The sequence below is a fragment of the Sapajus apella genome, unplaced genomic scaffold (genome assembly GCF_009761245.1).
Source record: "Sapajus apella isolate SASKATOON/1434 unplaced genomic scaffold, GSC_monkey_1.0 scaffold62, whole genome shotgun sequence".
NCBI lineage: Eukaryota > Metazoa > Chordata > Mammalia > Primates > Cebidae > Sapajus > Sapajus apella.
This window is the reverse complement of record NW_022437002.1, coordinates 11307888-11320756: the sequence shown is the minus strand read 5'-3', so window position 1 is coordinate 11320756 and position 12869 is coordinate 11307888. Positions and strand designations below refer to the sequence as shown.

The window sequence follows — 12869 nt, the reverse complement described above, 5'->3', positions numbered from 1 at the left end:
GCAGTTTATCTATAAGACAAACCTGCACATGTATCCCTGAAACAACAACAACAATCTCCTGAAATTGGTACGTGTGTGCATGCATGCAGGATTGTATCTTGGTCAAGAGAAACAAAGGACAGATTCTAGATGCTCATTTATAAAGATAAAATGAGATTGATAATAATAGGTCATTCTGTAGATGATATCTCAGAGAATAGCTGAAAGGAGAACTAATTATAATCACTGAAGCTCCAGGGATATGATAATCTTTTTTGAGATGGAATTTTGTTCTTGTTGCCTAGGCTGGAGTACAATGGCACGGTCTCAGCTCACTGAAACCTCTGCTTCTGGGGTTCGAGTAATTCTCCTGCCTCAGCCTCTCAAGGATTACAGGCACCCACCACCCCGCCCGGCTAATTTTTTTGTATTTTTAGTAGAGAAAGAGTTTCACCATGTTGGCCAGGCTGGTTTCTTACTCCTGACCTCAGGTGATCCACCCACCACAGGCTACCAAAGTGCTGGTATTACAGGTGTGAGCCACCACCCCTGGCCAGAGATATGATAATTTAAAAACCTAAACATAGTTGACTTTATTTATAAAATGGAAAATCAGACTTTCTAAGAAAGATAAAAATGGATGGGTGTGATGGCTCATGCCTGTAATCCCAGCACATTGGGATGCTAAGGCGGGCAGATCACCTGAGGTCAGGAGTTCAAGACCAGTTTGGCCAACATGGTGAAACCCCATCTCTACTAAAAATACAAAAATGAGCCAAGCATGGTGGTGGGTGCCTGTACTTCCAGCTATTTGGGAGGCTGAGGCAGGAGAATCTCTTAAATCTGGGAGGCGGAGGTTACAGTGAGCTGGGATAGCGCCACAGCACTCCAGCCTGCGTGACAGAGTGAGACTCTATCTCGAAAAAAAAAAAAAAAAAAAAAAGATAAATATGGATACTGGTTTGCCTAGCAGGAAAATAAAATTTGATATAACTCAAAGGACAAAGAAAATATGCTTGAGAATGGGTAGAAAGTTTACCTCATACTGTTGGAGACAGCGGTTCAGGCTGTCAACATCTGTTTCACTGTTAGATCCCTTGCTGTTCAGAATAAGACTGGTATTGCCAACCCAGGCGCTCAGATCTTGAAGTCTGCCTTCTAGCTGTGTGTGCTGGTTTAACACTTTAGTCTAAGAAATAAATGGCAAATCACATTATAAAAATCTCCCACCCACCCAGACTTTGTGAGCCTTTATGAATAAAAACAAAATGCTACCTTTTCTACTTCCACAGCATTCTGGAAGTGGAGTAGCCTGGAATTCCAAGTGTCACTCACAGAGCTGAGAGACTTTTGAAGATTCTTGGCATCTTTCTCTAGAGCCTTCAACAGTTGAGCAGGGACTTCTTGAGGCTGGCTGACAATAATCTGATTCACACACTCCAATTCCTGACTGACCAAGGTGGTCAGATCCTTTAACTCCCTGTCTAATAGCTGAGGGAATAAAGTGGAGTTACCTATAAAAGCAAGACTAGAAATCCATCTGGGAATCAGTTGTGAACACATTTCTCTCTCACCCCATGTTTACACACACTTTAGAGCTTAGAAAGTGTTTTTATGTACGTTCATTAGTTTACTTGGTTCTCACCATCACTAATTCATGAGGCAAGGTAGATGTTATTGTTCTGGATTTACAGAAGAGATCCTTCATTGCTTAAAAAAAATGTGAACAGTTTTTGTCCAAGGTCACCCAGCTGGTAAGCAGTACAGCCAGGACTTGGATTCAGGTTTTCTGACTCAGTGCAGCATGCTTCCTCCACTGTAACTTGCTGCCTCTCTAAGGTGTCACTATGCCTTTCCCCAAGGAGCAGCTGTGCAGAATTAATGTGCTACAAAATAAATCAACCCAAAATATGACTCTTCCACTCTAAATTCCAGGGGCATGGAATCAAAGGACACAAGGCTATCCTCAACCAGCCTTCCCACTCATCTAGTCTGTAATATTCTGGTCCTCAACAGAGAAGCCAGAAATAAGCTGTGGAAGAACTTGATATAGTTCTTTGGGCCATCATCCTCAGCTCCGGTTCAGCCACCCTACTCAAGGTCACATACTGGATATTGAGAGAATCAGTAAACCACTACAATTTGTCTTCATTGTGACTCCAATCCTATGACAACTCTTAACCTCCAATTTCAGTGAAACAGCCACTCTTCCTCCCTCTCAAGGCTGTCTTTCTATGTTTTTAAGGGACTGGTTCCATCAGTTACCACTTCCTCCCTCTTCTAACTTCAAGTTCTCCTTTTTAATTGGCTCTTTATTCTCAGTCCAAAATCCATTCAAAACATTCCTTTCAGTCCATCTCCTTCAGGTAGTGTCTCACCTCATTCCTTGCCTCTACATAACATAAGGCTTGTGGAAAGAATGATCTACATTAATTGTCTCCACTTTCCAATCTCATTTATTCTAGCTGTGAGTTAGTTTATATCCCACCACTTCACTGAAACTGTTTAAAGTCACCAATAACTTTTAGGAGCTGAATCTCCCCTTTAGTCCTCACTGTACTTGATCTCCCTGCAGCAGTTACTAGAGCCGACTCTTCCTCCTTTGGTTTCTCTGAGATGAGTGTTTCCAGGTCTTCAGAGATCTCCAGTTAGACTTTTTCAATGTATTTTTTTGGTCCTTTAAATGGGTGGTGCTTTTGAATACATTTTTATTTCTTTTTTTTTTAAGACAGGATCTCACTCCATCTCCCAGATTGGAATGCAGTGATGAATTCAAAGCGCAATGCAACCTCAAACTCCTGAGCTCAGGCAATCCTCCTGCCTCAGCTTCCTGAGTGTCTAGAGTGGCTAGGACTATGGTATACACCACCAGCCTTGGCTAATTTCTTACTATGTTGCCCAGGATGGTCTCAAACTCCTGGGCTCAACCAATCCTCTTGCCTTGGCCTACCAAAGTGCTGGGATTACAGGCATGAGCCACTGTGACTGGCCCTAAGGATGTTTTTCTTCCTAAATAGTCTCTATTTTGTCCAAGTTTCTTTTTCTTTTGTTTTAGCCTCTCCTTTTGTATCAGAAGCTTTCTGGATGCTCATGTGGAAAGTAATGCCCTAAAAAGCTGACTATAAACTCTGCTCTGCTGGCTGTAGTTTTCACTGAGGGTGATGGAGTTGGGCTATACAGTTGGGAAACCACTTATATCAGTACTATTAGGTCTTTCCCCTTGGAAAGCCCCTTGGGCTGGTCAAACCATAGCAGGAGCAAGGATACAACTCAAGATTCAGTACCATATGTGAACTTCCAGTTAAGCCTACCGATTTGTCTGGAATATTTACCTTCAATAAATGGCGGCTGTCCCTAATCAAGAGACACTCTCAATTACTTTCCTCAGAGGATGAATATTCGGTATTCTGCTAGAGCATGGCACAAGCAGTTGCCAGACTATGTGAAGTAAGTTGAAAATCTAAAGGTCTAATTGCTTCCTAAATAGATTTTAAACCAATTATAACCCCACTTGCATATCACTTTCCATCTCTGCTTTCTGGTGCTCCCAACCTCTGAGGCTTTGGGGAGTTCTGTAGTGTAAATCAGGTTGTTCCCTCCCTAGCTTCCTCCACTGTAAGTTGAGGATCTGGTTTACTCTGGCTTGCTAAGGTAGTTACCTCCTCATCCATCTGCTTTCTAACTTTTAAATTTTACTGCTGTCTTCTTCTCTCTTGCTGTCTTTCCTTTGTGAATTTATGCATTAAAAAAAAAAAAATTTTTTTTTTCCTGATGTCTTAGCATAGTTTTAGGAAGTAAGAGAGATTAACTTATATATATATATATAACTTACTATTTTAAGCCTTTAACATTTCTTGCTTGAATTACTGCAATAGACTCCTAACCAATCACACTGCCTTTGAACTTACTTAATTCAATCCAAAGCCATGCAGATAACAAATAGATTCATAGCCAAATCTAAGGTCTGTTCAAGTCTATCCTTTATAAGTCTTATCCAGGCTATCCAAATGTAGCCCATCTCAGAATTATCTGACAAGGGTCTGAGATTGTTTACCCTAGAAGAGAGTACCAGCAGGTCCTAGTAAGCCTTGAAATCTTCAAGGAAGATGGAGACAGCTATCTTAAAGCTGGGGTCTATAGTAGAAGTCTCTGGGGACCTACCTTGGCCTGACATAGCAGATCCTGTAGTTCTGCCAGGTTTAGCTCCAAAGGTTGAATCTGTTTCGTCCTCATTTCAATGTCCCGCAACAAAGACAGATAGGATACTAGCTTCTCATCATGTTCTAAACAGAGTTGCCGGGTAAATACATTCTGTGGAGCCAAAAAGAAAGCTGACTCAGTTCTGCCATTCTCCTGTAAGTCAGCTTTAGAAGCAGGCAGGGTTTTTTGTTATACAAACAGAAGCAATTTTTACTGCACATAAAGGGGGATAAAATAAAACATTTTGTTTAAGTCATTTCAAATCAATAGACAAAGGTGATTTTACTAATTTCCTCAGAGAGCAGAAAGGCTCAGAATTATCAATCTACAAGCGTCATCTTACCAAAATTTCCAAAAGCTATTCTGATTTCAGGTTGCATCATCCTAGTATTTCTATTAGCTCATTTCTATTTTAAAACCCTTGCAGATTTCAGAAAGACACTCAGAGCCAAAGCCTAATTTTCCAACAACTGTGTTACAAATAGATGATAAATTAAGTTATATCTTAGAGAATTATCTAGTGCCTTAAAATGTATACAGGCATACCATTATATATATGTAAACTCTGTACCCAGTTAAGAATTTTAGCATTAAACTAATTATATCTTTAAAAAAAAAAAAAAGCACACCACTTACTTGAGTTGCTCTGAAGGGCTCTGGGTTTATATCTCCATTTCCCTTTTCTCCAGGTGCAGATATGAAGGGAGTTTGTTCACTGCCAGGGCTTTCTCTGAGCTTTTCCTGTGGTGTCTTTTCTGTCTTCATTGTAGAGCATACTGTTAGGGATACTGTCTTTTCTTCACTGGTCTCTGGAACAGTAGGACTAATGATGGCATTCTGCTGCCCTGTATTCTCTTTTTGAGACCCATCTTTGAATAGTTTCTCTGGAAGAAAGGATTCCAAGACTCTGAAACCTCTCTGAGTCACTATGTCCTCAATGGATCCTGCTTCTGGACCTGTAACTTTAGGGTTTGCCCTTTCTAGAAATTTCTCTCCAGTTGCTTCCTGTGTTGCTCTTTCAGATTTGAGAGTTCCACAAAGTTTATCATTACTTTTGCTGTCCTGATAATGAAGGCCTTTTCTGTCTGAGAATTCTAGATAACTGGCTTCTTTTGAATCTGGTCTAGAAACCGTAATTTCTCCCAATTTAAGACCTCTTACTGAGTCAAAAGATACTTCTTGGTATGACTTTTCTTTACATTCATTAGATGAGGAAATTAGATGTTTGGTTTCCTTAGTCTTAGAAGTAGCACAGGAATCTTGATGATAGGTGGTCTCCTGTCTGGTAGTTCCTTGGAAAGACTTGTCTGTTTTGGAAATTTGGGATGCATCTGTCACTTGAGCTTTTCCATCCGATTCCTGGTAGTACAATCCTTCAGGTCTTGGGGTCATAGAAGGGAATGGTTCACTCTGGGCCCCACAAGCAATTTCTTCAGATAAGTTTTCTTCTGGTTTTAAAGTCAAGCAGACACTTAAATTGTTTACTTTCCCTTCACTGGCCTGTTTAGAGCTGAAGAGTGTTACAGCATCTTGATGTTTTACAGAAATTCCTTTAGATGCCACCTGCGAAGAAGAGTCTTCAGTGCTAAAAGTAACAGAAAATCCCATTTCTCTATCAGCTTCTTTCCGTTTTTCACTTGCGGTCATTTCCCTAGGTTGACTCTTTATATGGGAGTCATGCTCATCTCTAATGGCAGTTTCCTGATACAACTTTTCTTCAGAAAGAACTACTGATTTGTATGTTTTGATACTTTCTTCTACAATCACCTCCCTCTTCTCTCTCTTATTTTTCACCCTGGTATTCACTGGTTGCTGCAAAATCTGCTCACTCGGCAATTTGCCTGATGTTTCACAATATGATTCTTCGACTTCCAAAATCACTTCCCCTTGATTTTCTTTTATTTCTTCAGAATCTAGGCATGAGGTAGACTGCTTCATATGAGAGATAATTTCTATTTTTGTCACTGCTTTTTCCTGCTCTTCATTTGTATCCTTTCCCATGTTATTTCTAGACACTTCTTTGAGTTTAAAATCATCAACTTCGGAGTAAGGGTGTGTCAATGACACTTGGCCCAAGGATTTTCCTTCAAGATTATGAGGATTTATGATACTGATAAATTCTTTAACATCTGGAGACGTTCTTGGCTTATGTTGATGTTTGCACCCAAATTCCTGTAAGGAAAGTTCCCTACTCTTTTTTGCCTGCTCCCCATCAGAAGCTCTCACTTTAACCTTTTCTCGTGCAGAATGATTTTCAATTTGAAGTAATCTCTCACTCTCTTCGCCTTTATTACAACTCATTTCAGCAGTCTGATTACAAGCAATTAACAGATCCTTTCTTAGAAATTCATTCTGTAATGCACACACTTCAATCCCCTCTTGCTTTTCAATCTGAGCCCTGTGATCACTGAACTCCGAGGTATCTCTTTGTATCATATTTGCCAGTTCAGGGCTGATGAATCTTTTCTCAATAGCTTCCTCTAAAGTCACTCTCTGATCACTAAATATGTCAAGAATTCCTCCATTTAACACCTGATGAGATGCAATAATTCTGACCATGTTTTCATCCACCAGTTTCTCTTCCAAAGCTGATGCCAATGTCAGTCTTCTTCCGGTAGCAGCATCTATGATTCCACCAGTATTTGCCTGGGCTTCCAGAACCTTCAGTGTAGGTACAAAGTCTACTTTTCCAAGTTGAATGGCTTCAGAGAGTGTAAGTACTTTGTTGCTCACCCCATCTTTAATGTCTGAGAAGGGAATTATTTCGAGATATCTCTGTCCAGATTCAATATCAATCTTACATTTCTTGACTAATTCTGAGTAGGGGACAATTCTGCAGTTCTCAGGATCTACGATGCCATGCATCATTCCTGGAGACAATACTGCTTCATGAGCTAACAGTCCTTCTTTTTTAGCTTCTGCCAACGTCAATCTCTGACCAGAAATGAGATCCACAAAGTTTCCAGTAAAAGCCTGAACCTCCTGGATTTCACCTTTGAGGTCTGGAGTAATAAGTTCTAATTTTATGGCTTTAGGGAGGGAAACAGTTTCCTTTGTTTCAGGATTAAAAAATTGATGGGTTTTTAAGTTCTCAACTTTTTTAAGATTCTTGGCTAAGTCTTCACCAATTAAGCCATGTCTGAAGGCATTATCAACAGAAAGTCTCATCCCAGATATATGGTGAATGATACCTCCATCTACCACCTGGTTAGACAACAAACGAATGGCCTCTTCTCTCTCCAAAAGACCTCTGTCAATGGACTGCACAACTGTTAAGGGGGCTTTACTAACAGGGTCTATAAGTCCTGTTGTTTCCATTTGTAAACTAATTAATTTCTCTCTAACTGTTTTTTCAGCATCTCTACCTTTGGAAGCTTTCTCTAGATTTATAAGCTCTGGCTGGTCAGCAATGTCCACCAAACCAAGAGTTGAGGCCAAAGTTACTGAAACTTTTTTGCCTCGTTTCAGATCAATAATTCCACCAGTCACCACCTGCCTCTCTAAAATTCTGGTGGCTGTTTCCTTGTCAAGAAGTCCAAGTGTAACTGCATCCTTTACAGAGCATAGTGTGTGGGTACGAGGGTCTAAGACACCACTTATAGCTTTGTCTGCCATGAGAACATTATGTAATAATTTCTCATCCATCAGACCTTCATCAATGACTTCTTCAGTTGTCAGAGACTCACAGGTCTGAGAGTCAAAGAACCCCCGAAACATGTTCAGCTTCTCCATAAGCTTCACAGCAGTGTGGCTTGGCACAATGCCTCGGGCTATTGCTTCATTTAGTAAGAGCTTCTGACCTGTCTGTTCGTGAAAAATACCACCATCTAGTAACTGTGCAGATAATACATTCAAGGTAGCTTCTTCAAGCAATTCTGATGGATGACTGCATGACAGGGAAGTTTCCCTGCCATTATCTTCCTCATCGGTCTTTTCTAACATCATTACACTACCACCTGCAATGTTTTGTGTTTCTTGACTTTGTTTAGGGTCATCCCTAGCCAAAAATGTTTTCTTTAACATTTGCTTTTTGTCCAGAGGGTGAACACTAACATCAGTTTCAGACTTTAGTTCTAATTTTATACCTAGAGTTTTCTTTACCTGAACTTGTGGCTTTTTGCTTTGGGGTTTAATGTGAGATCCTCCAGTTTCATCATGAATATATTCAGTCTCAAGAGTGTGTGCTTGTTCATTCTGATATATAAAGGAAGTATTTCTGAGAGGTTGATGTTGATCTTTCTTTGGTGTTTCAACAGAAAAAAGATCTTTGTCAACCACCAAAAGCGCACCTTCTGCCTCCTCAGGAGGTACGGTCAGGAGGGGTCCCCTGCTGACATTTTCTCTGATAGATACTGCTGTTTGGTCTTCCCTTTTGGTACCTATCATCTGCCTTTGTACCTCTAATTTGACTACTTTCAAAACATCAACATTTGTATTTCTCTCCGTTTGTTCTCCTACAAACAGATCCTGTTCAGGGTTCTCTAAAGAACCTTCTGTTTCTACAGTGGTCCTTTTGCCTTCTTCTGTAGTGCAATCTTCCTGACTGGGATATTCTTTGTTCTGAGAAGAAAACTGGAACTCAGGCAGCCTCACAGTCCGCCCATCGCTGAAAGTTCCTGAGATTTTCACATTAGCTAATTCTTGCAATCCCTCAGGAGTGTTTTGCCTTTGATGCCCAATTTCAACCACTTTTGGAAGACTTGTTTGATATTCATCTCCGTATGTTAATGTCTCCATCAGCTCTTCATCTAACAGAAGCAGCCTCTGTCCATTTTGCACATTAATATAGCTGTGAGTCATCAGCTGGAACAACAGATTCTCATTCTGGCTTGCTATGCCCTTAGATTGGCTCTTGTTGCATGGTAGAACTGCTGCTCCAGGATTAATATTTCGTTCTGCAAAGTCTGCTAGTTGCATGTTGGGCATCACATCAGGTATACAAATCAATTTTAAGTTACTGGCAAGATCTCTGTCCAGTATACCACTTTCTATTGCTTTCTCCCAGGACAAAATCTCTGTGGTTGCTGGTAGAAATAGAGCCTCAATATGCTGTCGGTTACTAAGGATTTTATGTGCTAGTTCAGTAGACACCATACCTTGTTCTAGGGCATCTGTAATTGGGAGGATCTCCCCAGATTCAGGCCACAGCAACCCCATGAATGACCAGAGGGACTCCAGAATCACAAGGGCAATCTTAGCAGCTACTAGATCATTGCTCACTGCTTCATCTATTGTTAGCCTTTGCCCAGTGACAGTGTCTATGATGCCTCCTGTCTGAAGCTGCCTTATGAGGGTAGCACAGGCCATATCTTGGTCAATCAAATTATGTCTTACAGCCTCTTCCACTGTAAGTCTATGTCCTGTTCTTGGATCTACTATGCCACCAGCAAAAAGCTGAGCTTCCAGCAACCGGACAGTGACCTGCCTATCTATTAGCCCTTCCTGAACTGCACGGAAAATGCTAACCTTCCGGCCTGATTTCAAGCTGACCATCCCCCCTGCCAATTGTTTGACAGGCAGCAATTTGAATCCTGATTCCTGGTGGATAATACATCGCTGCATCAGATCCAGCAAACCAATTTTCTCAGCTGTGTTAGGGTCTATCAAATTCTTGGATGTTCTAAGGTGAGACTCTAATACTGAATGAAGCCATGCAGAAATGAGGCCTTGATGAAAAGCCTCTTCCAGGTTAACACAGTTTTCACTAGGGGAAAGATTGAAACCTCCAGTTGCCAGGTGAGCTTCTAAGATTTTCAGTCCAATTCTCTCACTAATTATTCTCTTTTCAATTGCTTCCACCACAGAAAGAGGGCCTTGGCTCTCAGTAAGCCTGCTTATTAAGGACAGGGCATCCTGTAGCTCCCGGAGCTGCTGGTACATCTGGGGATTAATGAGGTTTCTGGCTAGGCCCTCCTCCAGAGAGAGGTTTTCACTGGTCTCAGGGGCAATGAGGCCAGACATGATAACCTGAGATTCCAGGAGTACACGGCCTGTGTCTTGGTCAAGGAGGCCCTTTTGCATGGCTTTGAAGATGGGAAATATCTCCACTGTGCCTAGGTCAATCACCCCAGCAACTGCTCTGCAATCCTAAAAAAAAAAAAAAAAAAAAAAAAAAGAAAAAGAAAACTGAATCAGAGCCAATGGTAAAGGACAACTATTGAAAGGAGTCAAAGAACTATCGTATATTGGCCAGGTGTGGTGGCTCACACCTGTAATCCCAGTACTTTGGGAGGTCAAGGTGGGCAGATCATAAGGTCAGGAGTTTGACACCGGCCTGACCAACATGGTGAAATTCCATCTCTACTAAAAATACAAAAATTAGCCAGGTGTGGTGGCATGTGCCTGTAATCCCAGCTACTCAGGAGGCTGAGGCAGGAGAATCACTGAAACCGGGAGGCGGAGGTTGAAGTGAGCCAAGATCATGCCATTGCACTCCAGCCTAGGTGACAGAGCGAGACTGTCTCAAAAAAAAAGAAAAAAGAAAAAAAATGAACTATAGTATAAAGTTCTGAGGGCTGGGCATGGTGGCTCACACCTGTAATCCCAGCACTTTGGGAGGCCAAGGAGGGCAGATCACAAGGTCAGGAGTTGAAGACCAGCCTGGCAAACATGGTGAAATCCCGTTTCTACTCAAAACACAAAAAATTAGCCAGGTGTGGTGGTGCATGCCTGTAATCCCAGCTGCTAAGGAGGCTGAGGCAGGAGAATCGCTTGAACCCAGGAGGCGGATGGAGGTGGTGATGAGCTGAGATTGAGCCATTGCACTCCAGCCTGGGAGACAGAGCAAGACTCCATCTCAAAAATAAATAAATAAATAAAATAAAATTCTGACCACAAGAAAAACCTACCATGGGATAAGCCCCAAAATGTAGGAAATATTCTGAAGCAAGCCACCCAGTGTTAATACTAAGAAAGAGTTTTTCTAAACTGCAGAATGTTTAACATGCCAGAAGTTTCTAGATTACTTGAGAGATAGTGGCATTAAGCATATCTGAGTGACAAGCTCTACAGGGTGGCAAGCAGTGAAAGTGACAGGATTAATCTTATTTCTAAGACTAAATCATCATAAAGTTTCTTTTTTTTTTTTTCCTGGCAGGTGAGTTGTTACACACTCATTGGATTCTGACTTCCATGGCCACCGTCCTGCTATTATGAAGGTTCTTAAAGACACATAACAGTTCCCCCAAAGTGAGAATTCAACTCCACATAACAGGTTTTTGGTGCCGCAAACCACAGAGAAGACTCTGGAAGTAGCACCTCCCTGCTGATGAGTACGGCAGGACTGGTGCACAGAATGATAAGAGAGATTTAAGCAGCCCAATAGCTCCAGAACCATTGTGCATCCCAGTGAACAGTCCTGTGTATACTACTCAAGCAACTATTTAGGAACTGCGGTACTCATACTCTTGGTGGACAATGCTAGCTTCTCCAAAGGCAATGGCTCTAAATTAAATTAGTTCTAGGACTGGGAAGTAGCAAGTCAAGGAAGAAACAGATTGGGCACCCTTACCTATGGAACCACTAGTAACTTTTCTTCTGGTTCAGGCTAGAATGGGTAGTACAATAACCATGATTACAGCTATCACTTATTATTATACCTACTGAACACTGACATTTAATTCTCACAGTAATCCTATGAAAACAATTGTTTGAATCTTTAGTTTGAAGAAATGAAAATGAGGATAGAGTTTACATAACTTGTCCAAGGTCACAAAACTAGTGAGTTCTAGAAACAAATCAAGGTCTGACTCTAAATCGTGTACGTCTTCCCACAGTCAGACCCAGAAAACCATGAAAGACAAGTACAGTAGAGTCACATCTTAACACAGGAGTTAGGTCCTAAGGTTAGTGAATAAGGCAAACTTTATATGCTGTCAAAACTGCCTTTGCAAATCCTAGAAACAGCTCCTTAAAAATTCTCATTTTTGAGGTCTTTTATCACAGAATACATTCAGATTTTAAATTATTTAAGTGTTTAACCACTTACAACACTTCATCATTTTTATTACTCTCCAGCTTTTCAGCTCTTCTTGTTCATGTTCATTATTTTCATTTTCTGTATATAATTTTTTCTGTCCCTCTTTGGTCAGTGCTACATTCTGATTACTTAACTTTCCACCTTATTAATGGAGGATCTTGTGGAAGCAATTTCCAGTCACTTCCCTGCCTCCTACATAATGGCATTCCATTTTAGCTCAGTGAGAAGTGAGTTCTGTAAGAACTGATCCACTGCCCATGCAGGTCTAGGAACAGTAGCTGCCATTCAATAAACATGTGATAAATATGGATAAATAATAAAGAAACCTTTAAAATCATTAAGCCACTTCCCCTCAGATTTTAAAAACATGCACTGAGGATTTCAAGTTTGATGAGGTGTCATACAATAAGAATACAGAATGGATGGCAAATGAAAGAATAGTAAATTTGGTTTTCATCTCCATTTCTACATATGTGTTCAATCAATGGAATAGCTGACAGATTTCTCCACACTGTTTAAAGTATTATTTATTCCCTATCCTCTTTTTTTCTGACCAAGAATAGACAGTCCAATTTGTATAATTTGAACACATATTATGCAAATTCACTATGTGTCTATTTTAAAGAAATTGAAGGAAAAAGTTCACTGGAATATGATACCTGAAAAATTTCAAGATACCTGAAAAATTCCTTTTAGAAAATCCATAAAAGAC

At 40.7% G+C, this 12869-nt stretch overlaps 1 protein-coding gene across 33 annotated transcripts in view; it reads right to left on the bottom strand.

Moving 5' to 3' along the window:
* The window catches only part of MACF1 (microtubule actin crosslinking factor 1), a 410941-nt gene that overhangs the window by 145630 nt on the left and 252442 nt on the right, over positions 1 to 12869 (bottom strand). For 25 of the 33 annotated variants that reach the window (XM_032247548.1, XM_032247549.1, XM_032247552.1 and 22 more), the window contains 4 exons: positions 4816 to 10266; positions 4141 to 4290; positions 1255 to 1470; positions 1019 to 1168 (listed from right to left, as the gene is read on the bottom strand). The exons of 7 other annotated variants lie outside the window; for them this stretch is intronic. In XM_032247548.1, the coding sequence (XP_032103439.1) occupies positions 1019 to 1168; positions 1255 to 1470; positions 4141 to 4290; positions 4816 to 10266 (5967 nt within the window). The remainder of the gene's footprint in view (positions 1 to 1018; positions 1169 to 1254; positions 1471 to 4140; positions 4291 to 4815; positions 10267 to 12869) is intronic. One more of the 33 variants, XM_032247555.1, reaches the window with a different exon arrangement.